This window comes from Malania oleifera, chromosome 13 (assembly GCF_029873635.1).
Source record: "Malania oleifera isolate guangnan ecotype guangnan chromosome 13, ASM2987363v1, whole genome shotgun sequence".
In the NCBI taxonomy this organism is placed as follows: domain Eukaryota; kingdom Viridiplantae; phylum Streptophyta; class Magnoliopsida; order Santalales; family Ximeniaceae; genus Malania; species Malania oleifera.
The window spans coordinates 5973795-6001050 of NC_080429.1; the positions used below are offsets into that span (position 1 = coordinate 5973795).

Here is a 27256-nt window from a genome sequence, read left to right on the forward strand (position 1 = left end):
CTTTTAAATTCTTGAGCTTCATGTCTAGGGCTAGCATTTTCCTCTTTGCCATCTTCTCAGGGCGAGGCAAGGAGATTGATGAACTGGAACCATTTTTATTACCATTTAATTAAAGTTGTTCCCCTTTCCCACCCCAATATACATCTGCTTGTTCCACATTCAAGATTGGCCAATTGACAGTGCCTTCCCATGAAATAGTTGAGTCAGGGTTCCATGAAATAGGACCAAAGCAATCCAACCTAAACAACCCGCGCCAACACCCCCCTCCTCTGGGTTACCATATTCATGATGCAAACTCCAAAAGCAACCTCTGGATAATTACCAACATGACAAAGAATGCTTTAAATAATTTGATTGAACTTAAAATTAATGGATCCTAGAGAATGGATTTACAGAATGCACCATGACTTTACATGAAAAGGTTACAGCCATACAAACATGGCCATGCTGCTCTTACTCGTCGTCCTCCATATCAATTACCATCCTCAACTTCCTTCTCACAGAACTTTTTGGTGAGGTGACTGGGGCCACATCATCTCCCAAATCTTCCAATTCATCGGCCAACTCATCATATGGTTGCTGAAGTGATGAATGATCAACACTGCTCACAGGATCAACACCTCCACTGCTATTGCCACTCACTTCACCTTCTGCAATGCCATGTAAGTCTGCATGCTTGAGGTGACGATCTGCATCAGTTTCTGGAGCTTCCAATATTTCACCAGGTTGCTGACTTCCATCCCTAAAACAAGAAGCATCAACATAAACTATATGTTTCAATTAAATCTGCACTAAACTGAATGTCTTCATTACAATGCAAAGCGCACACTAAATTTTTGTATTGAAGTTTGGACAAACTCTTTTAAATAAATGTTCTAGGCCAATAACCAGTTTGAAAGATGCTCCTGAACAATGAGGCATTTTTAATAAATTAATGATGAAGCACTTTTAAGTAATAGTGTAATACAACTTAAAATTATCTGCTGCCTAACCCCCTCCATCTTTTCCCTGCTCAAAATTCACCCAATTGTTCACATCCATCCCCAAGACAAGGAGCGGCAAGATAAACCTTGTAATTCTAAGTAGATCTTCCCTGATCGGAAAACCTTCACAAAAGAGAAGTGCACTTCAAATATTTATTTTCTTCGGACTTAAACTCTATTGACGTTGAACATCTATTTTAAGTGAATGTCCTAGGACCTGCCCAAAATGCTCTTGAACAAGGAGGCACATTCTTTTAATAATTTTTAGTAATATTATCATGTAAGTAAAATTTATTTCTGCTGCCTAACACCAACCCCAACCCCCCCCCCCCCCCCAGGTGGGGCTCCAAAGCCCACCCCCAAAAAACAATTCCAAGAGAAAAGAAGAAAATTTTGTCTGCTAATCCACAACATTCAACATGAAAATCTAATTAAAATAGGCTGCTACATGAAGCTCACGTTTTGTTCAAGCAATTGTTGTTGTGGATCTTGTTTATTCTACCAATGTAGCTTGGCCAAAGTAGGGTAAAATGGGTTGTCTTGATTGTTTGCTTTCTTTCTCCCTTTTTCATCTATGGTGTCAGAGTCATTTTAAAACCAAACTGTGTCCTCAAACAAATATCTTTATCAAACTCCAAAGAATCTCAAAACTTGTACTAAAAATCCTATCGAGTTAAAAGAAATCTAGATCCAATAAAAGTCCCATAATCTGCACTCTAGTTTAGCTCGCAGCAAAAGAACACAGCATTTTGTTGACAAGAGGCATTGCCTGGGCCTTGTTCCCCAAGTGATGTCTTTGGAAGGGTAGGCCAAATATGATCCTAACACCCAGCATTTTTGCCAAGGGTTGCCCACTTTGAAAACACAAACCCATGCGTTTCATTGACATCTAGACTTGCCATTAGAACAAACAAAATGGGACCATTGGCTTCTGAATTTTGCATGCTAGAGTCTCATTCAACTGCTTGTCATGCAAACACTTCAATGGCTTAGCACACTAACATTAGTCGCAATTCAGAACTCATAAATTAGACATACAAACCTGAAAGCCTCATAATAAATATCAAGGCTCCGTTTCCCAGTAAAAAAGATTATGCACGCATTTCAGACAAAATACAAAATCCATTTCAATATTCTAGCACTAAAGCACAAGTACATTGCAAAAAGAGACATCAAAAGTACATGGCAAGAGGATATGCATCAACAGTACTTTGCAAAAGGAGATGTATCAACAGTACTATGCATAAAGAGACGCATGAACTTTCAAATGTGCGCTGGATAGAATTAGATATGGCTTGCTTTGTCGGGTGCATACCTTGCACATCCTAGAATTCAAAACTAATCAAGAAATACACTGCACATACATAACCCAATACAAAGATATAAAACATTACATTATGCGTCCATTGATAAATTAAAAAATTGGGTAGATTAGTTGCACACCTTTCTAAAACATCCGATATAATTCCATTTCGTAAGTCACTTTCAATTCCTGGCTGCTGAACAGATGCGATAGTGACTTTCTCATCTTTTTTCTTTAGAACATATCTAGTTTTCCTGCATCAAGAAAATGAATAAAGAAATTTGAAATAAAGGATAACGAGAAAAACAAGGAAATATTGACATCCATAGTGGTTTGAACACGCCTTAAACAATTAAATTCCAATTAAGTATTATGAAGACAGAACATAACCATAACCATATTCTAAACAATCTTGTTCTTTGGAAAGTGCATGCATAGAACATAAACACAAACATAAAGAGGGGAAAAAACAAAAAATAACTAATAAAAAACAAAACAAGTTATTTCCAATTTAAAAATCATTTTTTTTTCTTCCACAAACAAACAAAATTCATGTCTTAGTCTAATTTATTAAAAGGATACATATATACCTACATAAATACATATATAAATAAACAATCACACCACTGCCATTTTACATCCAATATTTAATTAAAGAATAAAATACATAACACAAAAGAAGATGTTCTCAAAAATATTTTTCTATTTCCATTTTAGCAATTGATATAAATTGTTAGCCTACAGCCCTGTAGCTTAAGCTCTTAGGCTGAGGGGTTGTTTCACATATTGTTGTAATATGTGGCTCATATGTTGAGTGGAACACATGTACAAAGAAAACGTGGTGAGAAAAACAGAGAAGCTAGCTTGCAGGAAGAAACCGGCGACGGTTTGCCTGAAACCATCGACAGTTTTGTTCAGTTGCAGAAGAAACAGTCGACGGATTTGTAGTGTTATATCAACTGTTTGGTCTCAGTATTAAACCGTCGACAATATGTCTAAAGCCGTCGACGGTTTTGCTTAGTTACTTAACGCTAGTTTTCGAATTTTGAATTGGAGAGTTGAATATGTTGGGTTTTGAAGGACAAACCTCCGGGAGGGTTATATATACATGTTGTATGTAGTAATCTATATGTCTTTTAACACAAGATAGTGAAAAATCATTGTCGTTTGCTCCTGTGAATGTAGGCATTGCCGAACCACATAATTCTTCGTGTCATTGTTTTATTGCTTTCATATAATCTGTGTGATTGTGTTTTTCTGTATATTTCATCGTTAGTTGCTGCATTGTAAGACCAATCAATTCCGCTACGCATTAATTTGTACAACAAATTGGCATCAGAGCATTAGGTTATAATGGCTTCTGGAATTTCTTCTGCAAAGTTCGATGTTGTTAAGTTCGATGGAACAGGAAATTTTGGACTATGGCAGAGGAGGGTTAAAAATCTGTTAGTACGAGAAGATATGGTGAAGACATTATACAGAAGTCAACCGAAAGGCATGGGCAAAACAAGTTGAAAGAAGTTGGAAGCGAAAGCTGTGGCGACTATTAGGTTTTGTCCGACTGATGATGTATCACATCATCGATGAGGAATCTCCAGCGACAATTTAGCAAAAACTGGAAAGTCGGTATATGTCCAAGTCTTTAACGAACAAGTTGTATCTTAAGCAGAAATTGTATTGGCTTAAGATGGCAGAGGGTTCGGATTTGAACCAACACATCAATGTATTCAATCAGATAATAAGTGATTTGATGCAGGTTGATGTGAAGTTCGAGGAAGAAGACAAAGCGTTGATGCTACTAAATTCCCTACCTGCATCTCATACGTATGAAAATTTGGTTACAACTCTGACATGAGGAAAAGAAACCCTGAATTTGGAAGAGGTTATAAGCGCTCTGCTAGGTTTTCATCAAAGGAAGAAGGTCACCGATAAGATTTCACAAGGTGAAGGGATTGTGGTGAAGAGTAACCAAGAACGTGGGAGAAGCACATTCCGAAGCGGATCGAGTAATTATAAATCTCAGTCCCAATCCAAGAAGAAGGACATACGGTGTTTTAAGTGCGGGAAAAAGGGACACATAAAATTCGTGTCCGGAAAGGAAAAAGGGGAATGCATAAAATCAAGAGAGTTCGTCAAAATCGGCGAATGTAGTGAAACAACGAGACTCGAAGAGCGGTGATGGTGATATGCTTTCTATTTCATCGGGTTCAAATTGCCTTACGGATTCTTAGATCCTAGATTTGGTGTACTCTTATCACATGACACGAAATAAAGATTGGTTCATCACCTACATATCAGTAAATTCTGATTCTATTCTTATAGGAAATGATGCTTTATGCAAAATTGTTGGAATAGGAAATATTATAATTAAAATGTATGATGATGTTGTGAGAACATTATGTGATGTTAGGCATATACCGTATCTACGGAAGAATTTGATTTTATTGGGCACTTTAGATTCTAAAGAGTTTAGTTACAAGTCTAAAAGTGGGGTAATGAAAGTGTGTAAAGGCGTCTTAATGGTGATGAACGGACAAAAATTAGCGGGAAATATCTATGCACTGCTGGGTACCACACTTGTAGGTAGAGTTGCAGCTGCAGATTTTGAGTCAAATAATACTATTTTGTGGCATATGCGGTTAGGGCATATGGGTGAGCGTGGAATGATGGAACTTCATAAGAGAAATCTTTTGAAGGGTATCAAAACATGCAGGCTGAATTTCTGCAGGTATTATGTTCTTGAGAAACAGAACAGGGTGCAATTCAAGACAACAATACACAAGACGAAACGTATTCTTGACTACATTCACAGATGTTTAAGGACCAGTGAGAGTAGCATAACAAGGTGAACATATGTACTTCATGAGTTTTATCGATGATCACTCGCGAAAGGTTTGGGTGTACTTCATGCGGCACAAGTCAGATATGTTTTCCAGGTTTAAATTGTGGAAAACTGAGGTGAAAAACTAGATCGAGAGAAAAAATTAAGTGCCTCAGGTCAGACAATGGAACCAAGTACACTGATTCAATACACTGATTAAAGGTTCAAGGAGTTTTGCGAGCAACATAGCATAAGGAGACACTTCACAGTACGGAAAGGATGAACCGAACTCTAACTGAAAAGGCTCGGTGTCTTAGGTTGAATGCAGGGCTTGCAAGGAACTTCTGGGCAGAGGCGGTGAGTATGGCGTGTTCCTTGATTAACCAATCGCCAAGGACATCACTAGATGGGAAAGTTGCAAAGGAGGTATGGACAGGTAACGCGATAGACTACTCCGGTTTGAGAATGTTTGGATGTCCAGCCTATGTACACATTTCTACTGAGGAGAGATCGAAACTTGATGCAAAGTCTAGACGGTGCATTTTTTTGGAGTATCAAAAAGGTGTGAAAGATTTCAAGTTATGGGACCCAAAGGCAAACAAGGTGGTGATCAGTAGAGATGTGGTTTTTTTTTTATGAAAAAGCCATGGTGCAACGTACTAAAGAAGAAAAAAAGAAAGAAAAACAAGTGTCAGAAAACTGCAGCATCAATAAACATGTGGTGCGGGTGGAGTTAGAGACTCAAGGCAATGATGACATTATTCAAAATGCAGGGAGTTCTAGCTTGGGAGACCAGCAGGATCATAATATAGTTATACACAAACCCATACACACTATTAAGTCACCGTCTAGGTATGGATTTGATGATCTGGTGTCTTATGCACTCATTACCAGTTGCAAAGATCCTACTACTTTTCAAGAGGCGGTGCACAGCTAAGAGTAAAGTAGATGGATGGATGCTATGGTGGAGGAGATGGAGTCATTGCATAAGAACCAAGCGTGGGAGTTGGTGGAGCTTCCAAAAGGAAAAAGTGCAATAGGATGCAAGTGGGTATATAGGAAGAAAGAAGTGACATCAAAAAAAGGAGAGAACTTCAAGGTTCGATTAGTAGCAAAGGGTTCCTTATAGAGAAAATGAGTTGATTATGATGAGATCTTCTCCCCTATGGTCAGACACACTTCCATCAGGGTAGTGTTAGGATTGGTGGCGCATTTCGTTATGCATTTGGAGCAAATGAACGTAAAGACAACATTTCTCCATAGTGATTTGGAGGAGCTGATTTATATGGTACAACCAGGGTCTAGTCAACTTGGACAAGAGCACTTAGTTTGTAAACTGAAAAAATCATTTTACGGGTTGAAACAGTCTCCAAAGCAGTGGTACAAACGTTTTGACTCCCACATGATCTAGATTGGCTATAGGAAGTGTGAGTATGATTGCTGTGTTTATGTGAAGCTTCTTGAGGATGGTTTACTCTTTTTTCTGTTGCTCTATATTGACGACATGCTGATTGCTACGAAGGATATGACAGAGGTAAATCAGTTGAAAACTCTATTGAATAAAGAGTTTGACGTGAAAGATTTGGGTGCAGCCAAGAAGATTCTTGGGATGGAGAATCGCAGGGACAACACTGTAGGGAAATTGTGATTATCTCAAGGTAGCTATATGGAGAAGATGTTGGTGAGGTTTAACATGATTTATGCAAAACCGGTAAGTACACCATTGGCGAATCATTTTAAATTGTCTACCGCTCAGTGCCCAAGGACGGATGATGATATTCATGACATGTCAAAAGTCCCCTATGCTAGTACAGCGGGGTGTTTAATGCATGCTATGGTATGTACAAGACCGAATTTGCACAAGTTGTCAGTGTAGTAAGTTTCTTTCAAATCCGGATAGAAAGCATTGGGATGCATTCAAGTCAATTTTCAAATACTTGCAGGGTGCTTCACACTATAGCATCATGTTCGGCAGGCAATAGAGTGATCCGTTAGTTATGGGATTTGTGGATGCAGATTATGCAGTGAACCTAGATGACAGGAGGTCTACAACAGGGTATGTGTTCACACTTGTGAGAGGGCCTATTTGTTGGAGGTCCATGGTACATGGCAGTTGCCGAAACTCCCAAGGAAGCATTGTGGCTTACAGGACTGGTCAAGGACCTAGGTATTCAACAGAATGGAGTTCGGTTGGGTTGTGATAGTCAGTGTCATCTATTTGGCGAAGAACCAAATGTATCATACGAGAACCAAGCACATAGATGTGAGGTTTCACAGGATCTGAGAATAAATTTCCTCTAGTGAACTTGTATTTGAGAAAGTTTACACCTTTGAGAATGCAGCGGATATCTTGACAAAGCCTGTTACCACGGATAAGTTCAAGCACTGCTTTGACTTGCTTAATGTCTCCAGTTGCTAGACGAGAGGCAGTCCCAACCTATTGTCCCAAGTGAAGCAACTGGTTATGTTTTCGTTTCTTCTCCCAAGGGGTGTATATTCACTAAGGTAGAGATTATTGTAATATGTGGCTCATATGTTGAGTGGAACACATGTACGAAAAAAAATGATGAGAAAAACAGAGAAGCTAGCTTGAAGGAAGAAACCAACGACAGTTTGCCTGAAACAGTCGACTATTTTGTTCAGGTGCAGAACAACAGTCGACGGATTTGTAGTGTTATATCGATTGTTTGGTCTTGGCATTAAACCGTCGACGATTTTGCTAAGTTACTCGGCACTGCTTTTCAAATTTTGAATTAGGAAGTTGAATAGGTTGGGTTTCGGGGGAAAAACCTCCGAGAGGGTTGTATATACATGTTGTATGTTGTAATCCATGTCTTTTGACACAAGATAGTGAAAAATCACTACCGTTTGCTCCCGTGGATGTAGGCATTGTCGAACCACATAATTATTCGTGTCATTGTTTTATTGCTTTCATACAATCTATGTGATTGTGTTTCTCTGTATATTTCATCGTTGGTTGCTGCATTGTAAGACCAATCAATTCCCCTACACATTAATTTGCACAACTAATATCTTGGTTGAAGCTATGGTTGCTGCAAGATCCTAGGTTCAATTCATGTTGCTAGTGTTTACAACAAGAGACACAAACACAACATGACAAAGACAAAGTGACAAACACAAAAATATGACAAATCCTTAAAATATAGGACATGATGTGGGAATGACATGCTAATTAACAATTATATAATATTAGACAAATATTAAGTTTTCAATACTTATAGATGACTATTTGAGGGGAAAAAAAAACATAAATACATATGCATTTTTCATTTCTCTTTATTTTATAAACTTCTTAACATATCACTTTGTTGTTGTAAGCATGAACATATCACTTTGTTGTTGTAAGCATGGTTCTAAATAGCTGTAGTGGGTAGTGTGCTGTAATTGCAATGGGTGTCGCCAAAAGTGAGTAGAGCATATTTTACATTGCAAGAAGCAAGAGTAACAGCCATGGATTTTTTCCAAGCACCCAAAACCTTCTCCATATTTGTACATTTACATGTTTTAAACTTTTCCTCGAAGGATTCTGAATGCATTTTCGATCCTTTAAATAAACTTACTAACATTGTTTACTAAGGTAATAAGTGATAACTTTTACATTGATTTTAAACTATCCTAAGAAAAAATTTATATATTTTTTCACTTTTCAATAATAATATGCATATAAAAAAATTAATTAATGAAACAAAATACATCACCTCATAATATGATATACCCAATCTATTAGGCACATAAAACATAAAATAAATTAAACAAATTCTATTATTTTATTAGTTGAAGTAATAAAATCAAATAAATTTTGACCAAAACGTTGTTCAAAAAAAATATTGACTACTCAAACAATATAAGAACTAGAAAAGAATGAAGGTTGAAGTTGAACAATATGGAAAAGAAATATCAAATTGCTAATATAATCAAGATGAATAGTTGTCCTTTAAAAACGTTGGTCCATATCAAATTGTTCAATAATGCATCGCTTGTGAATGTCTATATCATTATCATCCCTGCAATAATCTTCTCCCCCTTTTCATCGTGAAAGAAAATGACTTTATTAGAGAATAATCTTCTGCCCTTTCTCTTCACATAGCTGATTGAGATTGACTTAAGGAAAGATTAGAGAAATGGGAAGAAAAAACACACAAAAAAATAATTCTGCCCTCCCATAGCGGTTGTAGCAGCCATTACATAATCACATCCAAATTAGCAAATTCAAATTCATATTAACTCAAGTTAGAATCCAATTCATTGACCTACAGTTTCACCACAACACACCATTGAAATTACTAGAACTGGTACCCACACCAACCCCACCAAACACTCCAATGCCACCCTCTGCTCTCACCATTACCTTAACAAATTCCATGAAAATAGTAAAAATATTGCTGCTTTGTGCCTTTTAAACAAGAATTGGATTCCATTGCCAGTAAAAGCACAGTTTTGAAGACATCCCAACTTCATAAGAAAAATATCATCTAGAAGAAAGGCATAAAACGAAAAACTACTGATAAGTTCTCATACACAATGGAACTACTGTCACTGTCTGGAATGATCATGATAAACAAGGTAATTTTATCTCACGTCAAGACTGGTGACATTCAAATTGATATCAAAAGAAGTTTAGAACCATTAACGCCCTCATAACATGGATCAATTTACAGAATAAAGAGATCGTATCCTACAATTGCAATCATGAAATGAATATGCCAATTATAGAAAAACATTAACAATAGTGACAACAACAAATTCGTTCGTTAAAATATTCTGAACAGTAAAAAAACAATGATGTCATACTATCAAACGATGGCAAAATTCAAATTTCAACGTTTTTAACAAACAATTAAGGTCTTCCATTTCTAAAAATAATTATTGTAAATGTCCACTTGCTAATAGCAGTTCGTGAAGAAAATGAAGATTTTCCATCAGATTTATGAATGGAATATACAAAAATTTGAAAAGACCCAAAATTTTGGGGGGCAAAAGAGGGGCTTCACCATCACAAATGTTTAAATGTCTCCCTCCCATGTAGATTTGACTTTTTTCCCTTTTTATATTCCTTCCTTCTCACCCAATCCCTATTTTAAAAGTAAGAGCTCTTCCTCTGTCGCATTTCCCCTTATTCACTAAATAAATTTAATATTTTATTTTAAAAAATTCAAAGACTGCAACCACACACACACGCAGAGAGAGAGCTTACGCCAGAACAGAGCTAAGGATTTCATCGTCAGAATTATCATGTGATAGTTTTCCATCAGTCTTCATCATTTGAGCCTCATCACTGGGCAATATGCTGTTTCCCTTGTTTTTGCTCCTGAATAGGCAAATATAAGTTCAAGCAGAACTGCAAATCTTAGTAAAAACAGTAATGGCTACTAACACTCAAAGTTTAAAAAATAGAAGTTCTCAATAGAATTTGACCCAAAAAAGGCCTCATCGCAAATACTCAGCATTTTCCACATATATCTAGTACTCGTATTCTTTTTAATTTAAAACCCAAATAAAATTTGGAATTTCTTTTTAATTATAGAAGATCATTCTATAAATGAACCAAGCTACCAGCAATTATTATATGAAGTAGAAAAATAGTCATAGGGACTTGTCTGTTAATTGAAGACAATTAAATTAATGATCTATTTCTACATAGCTGCAATTATTAAAAAGGTAGATGGTACAAATGACAAGCAGGAAAAGAACATGCTTATGACATAGTTAAAGATAAAGTTTCAGAAAGGATAAAGAGGTAAGTATTCTGAGAAGGTCAGAACAATCTAAATTAAAATAATGTTAAAAAAAGACCATTTTTTTGCAAGGACAAAAGACAGCCCACAATATAGCAGAAACATACCCTTAAATAAAGTGCAGTTAAATAAATCTGCATATTTAGCCTACAATAGCTGGGATAATGTTCTAGAGTTGAGGAACGTCTAGGTATACCATATCTTTGTAGTCTTATGATTCAGCTACAAACACCAAGTTACATACATGCCCATTCATGGTTGATCCTGAATTTTCAAAATCTGATATGCTAGCAGCATGGTAACAATTGGAACAAGATTTAAAATATCATGGATATAATCCAAACTTTTCAGAAACATGAACATTTATTTACCTCTTTCTAAGTGATAGTAATGTTTCGTCATCTGATTGCTGTGCACCATCTGTTAAAATGTCATTTGGATCCTCATCTATCAAGTGCATATTGGTCTGGGAACTCCTCTGTCGAGGAACAAATAAGCCAAGTTGCTTTAGTTTACGGGTAACTTGCGCTGCAGAGAATGCCCCATGAGCATCCAGTGCATTTGCAATCATATGGCTGCATCTTTTATGGTCTTTAAACCTGAAGGGGGGGAAAAGGCATGCAAGCCCAAACCAATAGTGAAAAGTTAAATTTGAAAAGAGAATGATAAAAATATAATATTTCCCAATTTTTAGCTATTTTGGATTCAATTATTTAGAAGAAATTCAGATCTTAAAAAAGACTACACTTTGCATACAAGTTAATAGAAGCACTCACTTCTCAAACAAAGTTTTAATCATCATCTCCTGATCTTCACTAAAGGCACGTACTCTTTTTCTAGTGTGCCTAAAAAGCATCAACTAGAAATTAGCACACTCACTCTGCAACCAGGAAATTGAGACTTGAAAAACAATCAATTTTTCATGGAACATGTATTGCCAGTTAGTACTCACGAAGTTCTTAGCAAGGATCCATCCAAATCATTTGAGTCAAGTGGGTGATGACCACTTTCCAATGCCTTCTCATTCCCAAGTTCATTGGGTCCACCAGCAAAAGGTATGTCAGTATCAAGCATATTTTTCCGTGGCTTTAATTTAATTCCCAGACGTTTAAGCATGTTAAAAACTTGAACTGGCGAAACTTTTCTATCCAGATCAAGGGCTTCCGCAATAAGATGACTGCAACGTCGATTATCTTTGTACCTAAATAAAAAAAATTTTAAACCAGATGCATCGCAAGAAAATCTCAAAAACAAGAAATTAAAATGGAACTGTACAACTAGTAGAACAACAGCTTGGAAGTATGCTTACTTCTCATACAGATCCTTTAATTTTTTCTCTAGCTCATCATTGAGAACAAGCCTTTTCTTTCTTTTAGAAATGCTCTGAATTTCATGTTCAACAGAATCTCTTCCCCTGCAAATATGGAGATCCTAACCCATTGTTTTAGATTAAAAGGAGAGGAAAAAAAAATAAGTATATAGCTCATTATCATACTTGTCAGAATTTTCTGTCGCACCAATCTCACTGCTAGTAGGCATGATGCTTTCGTTCAATCTTCCAGCACGATTATTCATAGGCAAAGCCTCTTGAACTGTGTGATCATATTGGTCTTCCTCCCTGGGCATGAGCACATCACATAAATCAAATAAAAAAAGCATTCGTGCACGTGAATCTAAAAGAATTAAGAGTGTCTTGTATATCAATCTAAGACATAAATATAACTAAAAACATCATACTATATGAAAATTCTTTTAATATATATAGAAAACACATAAAGTTTCCATTGGGACATAGGAAAACTGAAAGTGAATCAAAGGTCAGCTCCTGTACACAAGGCTCCTGATTATAGTGAAGTATGGGGAGGATGGATGCCCGGCAGCCTTAACCATTCCGGAGTCGCTAATTCCAGAATTCAACCCATGCCACTGTGCTCAGCCAATAAGCACTTATCATCATACCAACTCCAATATTTGACACAAAAGTAAAATAATAAGCGGATAAGAATAAGAGAGAACAAGAAGTGGATATTCAAGCCTTACATTTGATTATTTAGCTCGTGAGATATCACAACATCAGCTTCATCATCACCAAGTGCGTCTGCTATGCTTCTGTGAATTCCTCCTTTATCTTGTGAAGAACCAATTTCTCCATCCCCTAAACCACTTGCCCAATTTCTAGTCTTGTTCTTCAAACTGCCAAGCTCTTGCAGTAAAGATTCAGTATCAATGTACTGGCATTCTTTTCTTGTCTTCCAGAAGAGTATTTCCACAAAAAGAAGAGGCTGATTCTTCATCTTCCTTAGCATTCTCCTAACCAAACTAGTTAGAAAATTAACAATATTTTCATATTCTTTGCATGGACTTGACTTCTGCTCAACCAGGATGTCATAGAATGTGGTGACAAGTGATAGCTGCAAAAAATTGTCCAAGAAACACAGATATTAGAAACATTTCATGTAGGCAAATATTCAAAAATTTTCAAGCAAATTTCATGGGAAAAAAATTGACCTGATATAACATTGGAGAGAGTTCTAGATCATCACAGATCCTCCGCAATGTGCATATAATGTAGTGGTTTGTACTAGTGGAATTGTTTTTATAGAACTTGAGCAGCCAACACAAATTCTGGATGACCATATTGTTTGCAAAAGCAGAAACAAAAGTAGACACCTTAAAATCAACTTCATTAGTCATAAGTAGCTGCTCGTCGCCGGAAGAATCACTCATTCCACTATGAAGACCATCATTGCCATCAAACTTATCATTATCCATCAGTGACACCCCATCTGCAGGGTTGCTTGTGTCCAGAATAGATGTTCCAGGCCCATCAACATGCTCGGGGATAGTTACTTCTTCCTGACCAGAGCATTCATTCGTTGAGTTCTCCGTTTGCTTAGCGCTCAAGTGCACAGATTTTTCACAATTAGAAATGCCAATCTCACAGTCAATTTCAGCATGATCTGCATTTTGCTTGTCCATGAAATCCTTCACAGCATTTTTCTTTTTCTTCCCTTTCCGTGATTTTCTAGAAACCTTAAAGACAGATCAATAATTTCAAGGCTTATAAATTATAATTACAAAGAGGATGCTCTCTCTTCCCATACAAGCAAAGAATGTAATTCATGGTAAGAAATGTGTAATATAATTGATGAGACAAATAAATTTATCCCAGGACATGGACATGGATATATAACTCTTAAGACTTCGCATGGCAACATTATAACATTTTTGTCTACCTAAAACAAAATAAAAAATAAAAAAAAGAAAAAAAAAAGGGGCATCCAGGTGCACAAACTCCCACGTATGCTGGGTCCAGGAAAGGGGCGGATTGCAATGGGTCTATAGTCCGCAGCTTTACCTTGCATTTTTGCAAGAGGCGGACCACGCCTTGAACCCGTGACCTCCAAGTCACACGGCAACAACCTTACCATTGTGCCTAAGCTCCCCTTCAAAAAATAAAAATAAATAAATAAATTTTATTTTTCAAGAAAATTGCATGCCAAGTTAAGATGATGCATATTCTCATGCATTAGAATGTGGCTAATGGGTAATACTGCCTATCACGTTTAGCATGCTAGATCATACACTTGATCTCATGATAAGCTCACCCTCACTAACAAACAAGCTTCAGTCAACATTATAGCTCTTTCTAGTACAAGGTTCCTCAAGGACACTACTTTGACGTTTCACCTCTCTAGTAATTTTCCATTGTACTTAAATGGCCACTAAAAAAACAATTCACTGCAACACATTAAAATCTAATTAAAAATTTAATAGAGGAACAATATTTTTGTCATTTAATTATCTTGCATGATAACACTACTTTCTTAATGTCTTAGGCCAAAGCCACAAGCCCAAGAACTCTTGTGCTGGCCAACTAGCTCAAAATACTTGGGGCAAGTTGTATTGTAGTAGATTTTCCCAGACATATAAGCCACACAGATTTTCCCTCCACAACTGATGTTGGAATGGGAACTCAGGTGTCATTATCTCCTGCTCAATATGCTATGTCTTTGTTATACAGCAAGTCCAGCCTCACTGCTAACTGCTAAGTGATGAGGGATTTGAGGGATTCCATGGGTATCAGATGTCCAAACTACTGCTACCATCGTCAATGTTACACACTAGCTGGACTGAGGGCAATGGATAACCACACACCAAGATGCACAAGACCCAACATGACCCCATATTTTTTAGTAGATTTGGCACTAAACTAACACAACCCCCGTCTTAAACCTGCTAACCCAAGAACTGGTCACCTTGCCCTGAATGCTTAAGCCAAGTTGTTCAGTACTGGGTTTACCCAAAAATTATAAGCTACACAAATTTGGGACTGCAGAATATCCAAGTATAGAAATACTAAATTATCTTCATTCTGTAATGCATGGTCAGTGAACATTGCAGTAGCTTTTACTAGATTATAAAATTAATTTAGTAAAAAAAATCTAAAAACAAAAATATAAGCATGGAACCCAGTCATTAAAATAACCAATATAATGATAAAATTCCGATCCAAGTTTGTCATACAAGTATTAAAAGATAATAGCATACCCTCAGTGTGCCATGTGCTTGAAGATTCTCCATTAGTCGTACAACCACATGTATCATTTCTACAAGATCTGCAAGATCACTGATGAGAACAACGCAAAGTAACATAATTAGAAATGCATTTACACAACTAAAAACTATTGCAAGCTGCTATCATAGAGCAAATTACAATTGTATATGCATGAGGGCAGGAATATCAAGGCTGTGAAAAAGAAGGATCCTACTTTGGATTGGCTGCAGGGTTTTAAGGATTGGATAGGATAAAATCAACCATCATGAAATGGCGATAAACAATAAAATGTTTATACATTAGAATCTCAAAAAATTAGGGAAAAGCAAGAAAAAAAATTAAATGTATAAAAAGAAAAGAGAAAAAACTTGACTGATCGATTAAGTTCTTTGTAAAAGCAAAACAAAGAATGAAACAAACTCTCACTTTATTTTTTTTTAAAAAAAAAAATCAACCATTATGCTATTCTTTCAGAAGTCGCCTATAACAACAACGACAACAATAATAACAACAAATCAAGCTCAAGTTCCACTAGGTAGAGTCGGCTACAAGAATCCTTTTTCAGCAATTTACACGATCATGGGAAATTTCCTCTGACCATTTAAGGGCTATCAAATCCTACTTAATAACCCCTTCCAAGCTATTTTAAGTCTACCCCTACCCCTTCCTCTCCATCGACAGTAACTAGCTCACTCCTCACTGCTGCACTATTGCAAATGCTCAAACCATCTAATATGCCCCTCCCTTATCTTATCCTCTACAAGTATTATGCGTAACTTACCACAAATATGTTCATTCCTTAATTTTTATCTTTTAACGTTATACCACTTATAACCTTAACATTCTCATTTTAACAACTTTTAATTTTTGAATAAATTGTTTCTTAGTTGCCCAACACTCTTATCCATATAGTATAGCTGGTTTTATAGCCGTCCTATAGAACTTTCCCTTTGATTTTAAGGGTATCATAGAATCACACAACATGCTCAAAGCACTTCTCCATTTTACCAAGCCTATTTTAACTCATGTATAACATTTTCAATTTCTCAGCTAGCATAATAGATCCAAGGTATCAAAACCTAGTGGTGTAATTAATTCTTTGACCATCAAGTTTAACCTTTTCTCCAATATTTCTTCCTATCATGACGGAAATTACATATGTTCTATCTTATTTCTACTTATCCTAAAATCTCTAGATTTTAAAGCTTCCTTCCATAATTAAAATTAGATTAGCTTCATCAATCAAGACAAAATCATCTACACACAACATACACCATGGAACCTCATTTTGGATACTCCTAGTAAGTTCATCCTTCACTAGTGCAAAAAAGATAAGGACTCAAAGCAAATCATTGATGTACACCTATTGTTTTCGTGAAATAACAGCTCCAATATAGAAGTTATACATGGGAAGAGGCACTTTTTATTTCATGAAAATATGGATAAAAAACAAAGAGAAGTAACAAAAAAGTGCAGGGATTGACTCCTATTTACACCTACTAATCCTAATAGAAGTAGGCTTCAACTAACATGGGATTTAGCTAGTAGTTGAACCTCAGTGAACGCTACACATTCGTGAATCGTTGAATTCTACAATCCAAAAGGAGTTGGACAAGCATGGGTGCATCTAGAGCTGGTTTATCCAAGAACCAAGGGGGCATAAGTTTATGCATGCAGCTGCATATTATCCTTCTAAAATAATTATAGATGCAGTCAAGTTTATGGAGAAGTTGCCCCCGAGGGTTGGGCACAATGGCAAAGGCACATGTCTCTAAATGCAGGAATGCCAGGTGGAGGTATTGAATTCAAATCATGTTCCCTTCGCTTCACATGCTTGCCCAATACGAATTACTTGGAGCATGTCTTGGAGCGGACTGCAGCTTCCTCATTTGGTGCCACCGAAGAGGGTCCAAAGAACTCATTTCAGGAACCGGAGTTCCAGGTTACCCGAAGAAAAGTTTATGGAAAAGCATAAGTGGATGAAATTTTCATAATGCACTGCAGATCAAAGCATTCAAATTCTATTAAATTGCACACTTTCCTAAACAACACTTTGAGCAAACTGGTAGAAAATGCAGATCAGCAACTTTCATAGTAATTAAGCAATAAATCTTTTGGTGTATTGAGCTGAAAGGAAACCTTTTGGGTTGTTTATGAGTGTCAAATGATTTTATCAGGTTCAAGAGGAACTGAGTCATCCCATCATCAGTTTGATCATAAAATAACTTGTAAAGGAGGGTACGAGCTGTTTGGCACTCCTTAGAATCTTCTGATGATAGCTTTAGCACCAAATCTAACATGCGAATCTGCACTAGGCAACAAGCAGAATGACTTAGAAAGATAACAATGCATCTTATCAGCATAACTTATAATATAAAATGCTCCCCAGAGGGATTAACTGCTAATGAAAGGAAAAAAAAAATATCATGTCAACAGCATGCAAAGGAGAAACTCGACATCATAGAAGCCGAAGAAAGCATGTTAGATCAATGGTCAAATAAAAACTACTGTACTGAAATTCAAACAAATAAGGTAAACGTAGAGAAGACAGATTGACATGCATATGGAAGGCAAGGACATATGGCAGGAAGAACCATCCTTACACAATGGGTTGTCTGACTTACTAAGAAGCTGGAAGGAATAAATATATTAATTCATATTCTAAATCTTGTCCAGCTAAATCAACACATCAATCAATCATCCAGGCCTTTTGAAAGCTCATTAATAGAATCACATCCTTGAATAGTGCCTGGCAGTAACCACATAAAATTAACTAAATATGGTAAGACAATTTGCATTCTTGCTCTAGGTGATGTCAATACCAAATCAGAAAAAGAACAGGGACTTAATGTGAACATGTATGTTGCTCTCCAAAACATTCAAGTTATGCAAGTAAATACCCAGCGCATATTAACTGTTCAGGCTTGATATACATGTTGACCACAACCTAACAGCTCAAGCTTTTAGATAAAGTGGTAATCTAAGATGGTATCAGAGCTATGGTTTCCACGAGTTACAGGATTCTAGTCTTAGAAATTATCATGTTCCCAACATGGGTGTCATTCTTTTTTGTTTCTCTCTCCACGTGCAATCAGGCTGCATGTGTGGAAGAGTGTTAGGGCTTGATATACTTTGTTGGCCCACAACCTAACAGCTCAAACTTTTAGGTAAAGTAGTAATCTAACATTAGCCTACATGTCCATGCATATCTCTAATCAAGTACAATTAGGAGGCTGCTGAAGGACAAACAAATTGTATCTCTTCAAACCTTAAAACTCTAAAATCACACATGAAGATTAAAATATCAAGTTAGAGACTATTTTACCATAATTTTCATCAGAGATCCTGCTGCAGATAAAAACTTGTAGTTATTTGTTTCCTTCAATCCATCAAATGCACTACGCCACTTCGAAGTGACCAGTAGGAACATTGACTCGTTCATAGATGCTGCAATTGGTCCACAAATATCACCTTTGAACAATGTGCTATCAACATACTTATCAGGGAAAGCTTCAAATGAATTGGTTCCAATGTTTGTCTGTTGAATCACAAAGAACCATACCAAACAGTTGAATTGAGAATAAAAAATAGACTACTAGGATGGAAACAATAAATCCAGTAGATATATGAGCAATAAGAAACATCGTTCAAATCAGTACAGGATATTCAAAACTGAGGCATGTAAAAGAATATCATGTAAAATCAATAGTTTTAGATTTTACCAATGCTTCTTGCATTGTTGGTTAAATTTTGATTATCAAAACACCATAATTTTTCAGTTAAAAGATCGAATCAATTTCAGTCTCTCTATAATACTCAGAAAACATGGAATTGTCCCTAGTTTATTTCAATTACCATTACCAGACTGCATCCACTGCCATCACGCTTGTCAGACCAGTATCATAACACAACCTTCGCAATCTTGCCTCACTATAATCTTGCCAGCACCACAAAATCAACACAGCTTTTAACAACCCATGACTGCAGTTGCCACCTCAAATTACTTCTGATGTGCAACCACCGCTACCTTGAATGAATAATTAAGCACCATCAATCCTGCGACAACTATCAGGGTAACACCTCGAGTAACCCATTACTACAATCAGCCTTCATCACCAATTCCGCCGAAATGATAAAATTCCCGACACTCAATCACCATCACTGCCTTAAACAACATGATGATGTTTGGCCACTCCAACATTTAAAGAACTGACAGTCTAGCAAACAAGTCTCATATGTAGGGTTAGGCAAATCAGCACTATTCAAGCTCAATATTCCTCCTTGAGTATTTCTACATCAAGTTTGTTGGAATTGATGTATTCCCAATAAGGAGGGCGAATTGGGTATTTAAAGATTTCTGCCTAGGCTCAATTCAAATTAGCAATCAGTATTACACAGCCTAAGGTCTTTCTACGCAATTCCTAGACCCAATACAATATAACTGAGCAGATATTGAAATCAGATACAGCAGGCTCAGTATTTTCCAATCATTCAAAATATTTAACACATGCACACATTAATAATAAATTTAAACAGATGCATACATGCGCAGAAATTTAAGTGCAGAAAATAAAATAGTGCAAGGAAAGAGAGAATGACACACGATATGTTATCAGAATTCGGCCAATACTGCCTACGTCCCCGCCTCAAGCTCACAAGCAAGAGGATTCACTATGTTGCTCACTCGCGGGTGGAGCGATACCGATTACAACACCCTTTCCTTACTGAGCAAGGGAAGCCCTAGGTCAAATTCACAGGGCTGACCCCAACCTATACAACAACACCTTAGAAAGGCATACCTGGCTTTCTTAACCGGGTCTAAACCATCCGGTGCTTTCTTAACCGGGTCTAAGCAATCCGGGACTTTTCACAAGGCAAGTCTCCCTCTTTCGACCACACGTCGGGAATACAACAAGTATTAAATTTTGTACAAAGAAATGCTTCTTCAACAAGCAGATGTGTACACAATAAAGCTCAAATACACTCACGTATGATATGAAATAAAAGTTCAATGTGAGTACGTGTGGTATTTCTCAATATTATTTTATAACCTTTGAAAATGATGTATATGATAATGCACTTCAAAGACTTGAACCCAAATAAATTTCTCCAAAAATATTTTCAATAAAAATTATAGGAGAACCTTTTGATTTACTCTCAAAATATGATTTGAAAAATGAATAAGATATGAGAGTAAAAGATATATATGATTTGTAAAACTAAATGCCCAAATGAATGCTCAAAAACAATGCTCTCTTTTAAGATTTATCAAAAGAATAATAAAAGAAAGTAAAAAAATTAAGTATAAAATTTGAGAGAATTTGTTGGCTAATCAAGTCCCTAATTATGAGTAATGAGAGACTATATATAAACTTTGGCCAAAATATGACCGTTGGGGACACACTGGTCATTTTTAAAATTATTTAATTAATTTTTAAGCGTATTTAAGCATTTAAAAATGGCCTGACCCGAAAGGTTCGGTTGACCGTCTTAAAGAGTCGGTCGGCTGAACAGACTTGGTGAATTTGAAGATATATGTGAATTCAGTTGACCGAAGACAAGGCTAGTTGGCTGAGCCAAGGCGATCTACGAACCTTCGTAGGTTCGGTAGACCGTGAGTAAAGGTTAGCTAGCCGAGCTAACAGGTTCGGTCAGCTAACCCATTTAAAACGTGAAGATCGGTTGCCCGAGGAAAGGTAGAAAAGTCAAATTTATAGTTCTGTTGACCGTGGAAGGTGAGTTCAAATTGGGTCGGTCGACCGAGGCTTTGACTTTGGTCAACTTCTCCGTTCAGTCGATTGAAGTGATTTGAACTGGAATGGTTCAGCTGACCAAGGCTTTTAAATAAGCCTAAAACCCCAACGTCGGTCGACGGTCTTTGTAAAGTTCATTTTGGCCCTAACTTTTGACCCTAACCGATTAGTTATTAAGAAAATGTTTTTCTATTAAAAAATGTTGGTCCTAGGTCTGTCTACGGTCATCACTGAGCTTTCATCCACATCATGCATGCAATGCATTATTACAGACCAAATGGAAAACAAAATGCAATTACAAATTAAAATATGTCTTCTTTTCCTCTTTGCTCTTTTGTCTTCATGGAATGCACCAATAGTCTCTTTAAGTGCTTCTGGTTTCCATTTCCCTTTGTCTTATGTACGTGCCAAAATAAAAACCTGTACAAGCACTCAATGCACAGATAAAACACTTATGCTTTGTCAGCATCAAAATAGGGATCGGACTCAAAAAGTCAACAAATTTCAATTCCAAATCAGGAGGACTACATCCTTGATGAGTTAACTCAATTTAAGATGCAGACTTTAGCCATGGAACATGCCCAACATGGTCCATATCAGACTTTTTCAAAAGCTTCTGAAAGAAGCTCCACTAACAAAAAGTAGATAACCTAACCAGCACCAAAGTAAGGGTAGGTATGAAAAGGGTCAAAGGTATCTGTCTACCTGGAAGGTGGAGTTGAAGGAATTTAAGATTTGCAATGATGTATGAGTACCTCAAAAGAACATTTTTGATTTTAACTTTAGAGAAGTTCAGCTTAGAAAATCGGGCTCCATATTGAGAACAATGGCCTTCCTATGGCAAGGAAAAAGTAACAAAAAGGGAAGAAGATGATACTGGGTCAGCCCTCTCACATTTCAAAGGCTTGGAAATAAACTCAAGAATCCAAAACTTAGGGGATAGAAGGAATAAAAGAGAGAAGGGACACGTAATAAAAATTAGGGTGATGAGCAAAATGTGCAGGCTAATTCAGATCAACTAGTGTTCCAAGGTTTTAAAAAAAAGGTGGCTGTCTGTTACCAACGCCACAAATGGTAGAAGCTGGTTCTATTTGTGAATGAGAAAGATGACACTGAGAATCTGGCTGATGATGAGCAGTAGCACACTCAAGACCTCTCAGATAAAATGGATTTGAAGCTGATTGATCTTATTGGATAGGAAATCAGACATTGTAATTCAGAGAAAACTTGCTCAAAAAAAGAATAGCATAGAAAGTCAAATAACTTAAACACATAAAAAAAAGGGGGTTTTTTTTTCTAAGAGAAAATCTATTTTTCCTTTTGAGGAAATCTTGCCCTCACCAGCATGTTACATTTAGCTGATATTCATCTACAATGACTTGGCTTAGCACCTTAACCAGGCAAGTGAAACTCTGTTATTTGATCTTCCAGCCATATGTTCTAATAGGATATCACAGAGTCCATAAGCAATTGTAATTCTTACATAAACAATAACAGGCAGTCCTTGCAATCCATGTTTTAACTCCTTTAATAATTAAAACTTCTAAACTAAATCATAATTTTGCACTATTCCTAGCAAATTGAAAGCATTGAATAGCCAAAATCAATAAATTATTCACATAAAGCTACAAAAAAAAATTATTTAGAAAAAAAAAAAGGAGGGGGGGAATTATCTATAATCTATCCCCTATAAATAATGTATAAGTCAATAAGAATGAGAGGCAGTTCCGAAGTCATGAGTTCCTTGGCATCAATTCTCACCTTTGAAATCGAGAACTTGCGATATTGAAAAGACATAACAAATTGAGCAACCTGGAAGAAAGCAACAACATCACTGTTCTGAACTGAATGATGTTCCTTCTCAATATCCTCACGGACTGACTGCATCAAAACTGATAATCATGAAATTAGAGTGAGAATATATACCAAAATTAAGATGGAAAAAACCAAAAAAAAAAAAAGAAATTTAAAAATTTCTGGCCATTTCTCATGAAACATAATTACCATTATAAGCTTCTGATAAAAACTGGTTCAGAAAGTTGTGCAATAACTGTAAAAGATTATACTTTGTTGAGGGCAATCTTTCATGGTCCCAAACAATTCTTTTCAGTGGACCACGATGAAGTTTATGATGTCTAGACAGGGTTTCAGAAGAAGTAGAACCAGGGTTTCCCTTGAATAATGTTTTAGAACCATCCTGTCAAGACAAATTACTAAAATCGTTAACAAATTAAAAGTTCCCCCTACAAGACATCAGCAATATTAGTAAATTTCCAAATAATGCCCCTGATAGGCATCAGAACAATGACAACTTCATACCACAGTCAGCCGTGTAAATATTCCACTAAACTGTGAATAACGACTCAAACTGCGAAGTCTAATCAGTTTTCTTTTTTCTTCTTCCTCTTCCATAATAGATCTGAGACTCTTAAGAGAAGTTGCAGCATCTCCTTCTAGCTACAAACAAAAAATGAATTAGAAGTAGATTAACACTTAAATGCCACTAGATTGTGGTTACTGCAAAGAAATGAGAACAACAGCCACTGAGATATAGACAGCTAATGAAAAATTTTCAGATACTAAATGCCTTATCAATGGCTTTCAAACAAATATAGAATCAGATGATGCATACATGGCTCAAAGATCCTAGTGCTTGTAGAAAAAGAACTAGCCATAGTACCAATTTACTCACTGACTTGTCTTGCGCAGATTACAAAATTGTGTTTCATGATTTTACTAATCTCAATTCTTCTCTTCCAGCCTGAGACACTTTCAATTTACCCACCCAGTTATGTTCACAAGTGCTATGCAAAATTCTGCCAGCCCTAGAAAGCATAAACACACTAGGAAGCAAAAGAAACCAACCTTGGGACCTTTTAGATATGCTCTGGCAATCAAGTCTGGCTCTTGACCCATAAATATGTAATGGAAAGTTTCCAATAAAAGCAAGTTATCTGGACGGAGATAGCCATGAGAACCACCAACATGCTGGGCTAAAACTAAGATCAAGTCCATCACATTCTCATCAAACAATAATTCAAGGAACTTGTCTCGTAGGGACAAAAATTGAGTAGCAGATCCCACAGCCTTCTGAAACAAGGAGATGTCTTGAATAGCTAGAACATTCCGAAATAAAGTAAGTACCAGTTGGACCAATTTCCAGTCATCCTCTGTAAAAGTTTCTCTGTTTGACGTCGCATCAGTCAGTCACTTAAGACTAGTGACATGGAAACATAATAAAGAAAACAAATAATGGCATAGATACATAACTGCAGTAACAAAAACAAAGCATGTGAACATGAACAAATAGAGACACAAAATCCAAGATCTATGTAAAATATATAATATTTTTAAACTGAATGACCAGACTGTGGGTAACTAACAGTGCAAGAAGCACAAACACAGAAAGGAAAAAAGAGAGTAACAGATGCATGCAATATGCTTCACAAATTTTTTCTTCATTATGATTACTATTATTTTTTCTTCATTATGCATGCAATATGTTCTTTTCTATTGATGTACACTTTCAAACATTAATAAAATTATCATTCTCCATGAAAAAGGGGATTTTTTTTTTTGGGGGGGGGGGGGGGAGGGGAAGCACTAACTAGACAAGAATGAAGTACAAAAGGAAGGATGCACACATGCTCTTAAATTTCCACGAAATTGTTGGAATTTTCGTCGAAATTTCGGGTTTCTGTCACCCTCGAAATTAAAATGGCAGTCGATTTTTGTCTTACATAATTTCCATCAAAATCTCAACAAATCATTCCAAAATTTATCGAAATCTCAAAATTTCAGCGAAACTTGTTGAAATTTTAACTATACAATGAAATTTCCTCAAAATTCAAATATGATATTTAGGAGTAAAGTGAAATTTCTCTCTTAATTTATTTTTTTTTTATTTTTATCAAAACAAAATATTATTACAAATGCTTTAGAAATTATATGAAAAAAGAAACTTACAGCAGCATTTTATTTAGCCATTTATGTCTAAATTATCATTATTTATATAATAAATAATATTTAAATGATTTATGAATTTCATTTGTATTAGCTGAATATGTTTGCTGTACATTATCTTACAAAAAAGTTTGATACACATAATATATTACAACTTTTCCACCTCATACACGACATAGATGTATTTAACTTGTAATATATTAGTCCTAAAACTTGAATTATTATGTTTGTTAACCATTTCTAAAGTTTCACAAAGAATTTCATGTTTTACTGCTGATTTCCGTTATTTTTTCAAATCGAAATTGACATTGAAATCAAAATTTCAATCGAAATTTCCATATTTTTGGAACTTCGCAATTTGAGTCGAAATTGAAATTTAAGACATTGGATGCACATCCATTGTAACAATTATCAAATGGCTACAACACAAAGATGACCGTAAAAGAATGACAAGAAGTCAGCCAACACTGAAAATGACGCTAAACCCACACACACCCTGGTGCAGGAACACACAGTGCAAAACATAGAAGAACAACTACTTTTGGCCTTTAAATAACTGCAATGAGCCCATTGCATTGTCACATAAGAAAAATGAAAGATAGTGCTTAAATTGTTTAATAATTTTTAATGGATAGCTTTCTTTCAAACTACAGCATGTATCAATAAAATGTTACCAAAAAAAGTCCATTTACTTTGAGACTTAAATGGCTTTAAAGAATCTATGTTGCAAATGCAGCACATATTGGTTCTTTCATAAAATTGCATTTTAAACACAATTGATGTCCAAAAGACCATTGGCTCCCAAAACACTGCAGATAATGTGCTCATGATTTCGCAATACACGTGTGAAGGTACAAATCAGAACAAATTCCGTATAAAACAAATCCCCAAAGTATATGATGTACTCACTGTTGCAAATTTTCCAGTGGACCTTCGAGAAGTGAGACAATTACTGCAATTGTGTCACTGCATGTAAATGCAGACTTCAAGCCCCATAGATACTCTATTTGTTGGGGAATATCAGTAGATGGGGGCTCAATAGGCATTGTGAGAAACACTAAAACCTTCACTGCAAAATAAAACATCAATGGCCGATTAACACATCTTTCTTACATATTTTACACAAGCATTCAGTGGATCGACAAGAAGCAGTTACCTGCATTTAATACCAAGTTGCGATCATCTTGACAGTGTTCAATGATTGGTATCAAATCTTTAGAAACAATATTCCACTTACAGACTTGCTTGAAGACTTCCCGGGTCTGGGGATCATCACGCCTGAGAAACCTCAACAAATCCTTCAAGTTATCTGTCAATAAATTGAAGAAAATAAAGTGGTCAACCACTATATGCCATTTGATTGCCAATATAAGTGCGTTTTTGGCTTTGTTCCCTCGCGCAAAAATTTAATTCGAAAACCTATATTCTGGCGACCCAAACAACAGAAAACGTAAGAGTCCAATTTTTCATTTTCCTTCGGTTCTCATCAGATTTCTTAGCAACCAAACAAACGTTTAGAAAATTTAATTTCGGAAACAAGACAGAAAAAATCGTTTCCATTGTGCAAATACAAAAATCTAAATAAACCTAAAAGAGATAAAAATTTTCATTTTCCCATACCAGAACGACACAGACGACAAATCACAGCTTACTTGAGCTCTTTTTCCTTCAAAATTTATCAGCGACCAAAAAAAGGATTACAAAGATTAAAACGATACCTAAGGAATATTCGCCCTTTGTATAGCCGATCCGATTCGCGTCCTCGTCCTCTTCCAGAAACCCTAGACCAGAACAGATAACGGATAGCCCTTCCATGTCCATGCTTCAGCGACCAAGCTCTGCACTTTCTGACGATTAGAGTCTCCGATTGATTAACATTTAGGGTTTGCCAGTTTCGGAGGCTTGGATCTCAGAATTGCTGTGCTCTGCACCTCTGTGGTTTGTGTATAATGGCGGCAAACGATGTAGAACTTTTCCCGCGCTCCTGAGGACCTGCGCTGGCGTGGCACAATTCTATTGGAAATCAATTTTCTATGAAAATATTTAGGGCGAGGTTGGGCTGGGCCCTAACTTGTGAAATGGGCTTCTATAATCGGTCTTACACCCTCATATGATAACT

General features: G+C 36.3%; 1 protein-coding gene across 3 annotated transcripts; it reads right to left on the reverse strand.

Moving 5' to 3' along the window:
- Positions 1–361: 361 nt before the first annotated feature.
- LOC131145435 (uncharacterized) lies at positions 362–27082 on the reverse strand. 3 transcript variants are annotated; one of them, XM_058094508.1, is made up of 20 exons: positions 26856–27082; positions 26294–26446; positions 26047–26206; positions 24040–24358; positions 23494–23631; positions 23179–23371; positions 22936–23066; positions 18747–18959; positions 17561–17727; positions 15415–15493; positions 13372–13896; positions 12904–13274; positions 12359–12481; positions 12173–12277; positions 11816–12064; positions 11640–11708; positions 11235–11462; positions 10323–10436; positions 2427–2540; positions 362–742 (listed from the first exon to the last, which is right to left on the reverse strand). In XM_058094508.1, the coding sequence occupies exons 1-20, from the start codon at positions 26956–26958 to the stop codon at positions 454–456; spliced, it is 3843 nt and encodes a 1280-aa protein (XP_057950491.1). In that variant the 5' UTR covers positions 26959–27082; the 3' UTR covers positions 362–453. The 3 variants fall into 3 exon arrangements, with proteins under 3 accessions (XP_057950491.1, XP_057950492.1, XP_057950494.1); XM_058094509.1 differs by lacking the exon at positions 10323–10436 and having other exon boundaries at positions 26856–27076; XM_058094511.1 differs by lacking the exon at positions 26856–27082 and having other exon boundaries at positions 368–742; positions 26047–26201; positions 26294–26428.
- Positions 27083–27256: the final 174 nt, after the last annotated feature.

What these genes read in the sequence shown, in the direction of transcription:
- LOC131145435 (XM_058094508.1), bottom strand. Translation starts at nt 26,958, where the DNA reads ATGGACATGGAAGGGCTATCCGTTATCTGTTCTGGTCTAGGGTTTCTG. An exon ending in ACTCATAAACAACCCAAAAG is followed by an intron (nt 15,494 to 17,560) that starts GTTTCCTTTCAG and finishes TGTTCTCATCAG; the next exon opens with TGATCTTGCAGATCTTGTAG. An exon ending in TTAAAGGATCTGTATGAGAA is followed by an intron (nt 12,065 to 12,172) that starts GTAAGCATACTT and finishes TTTTTTATTTAG; the next exon opens with GTACAAAGATAATCGACGTT.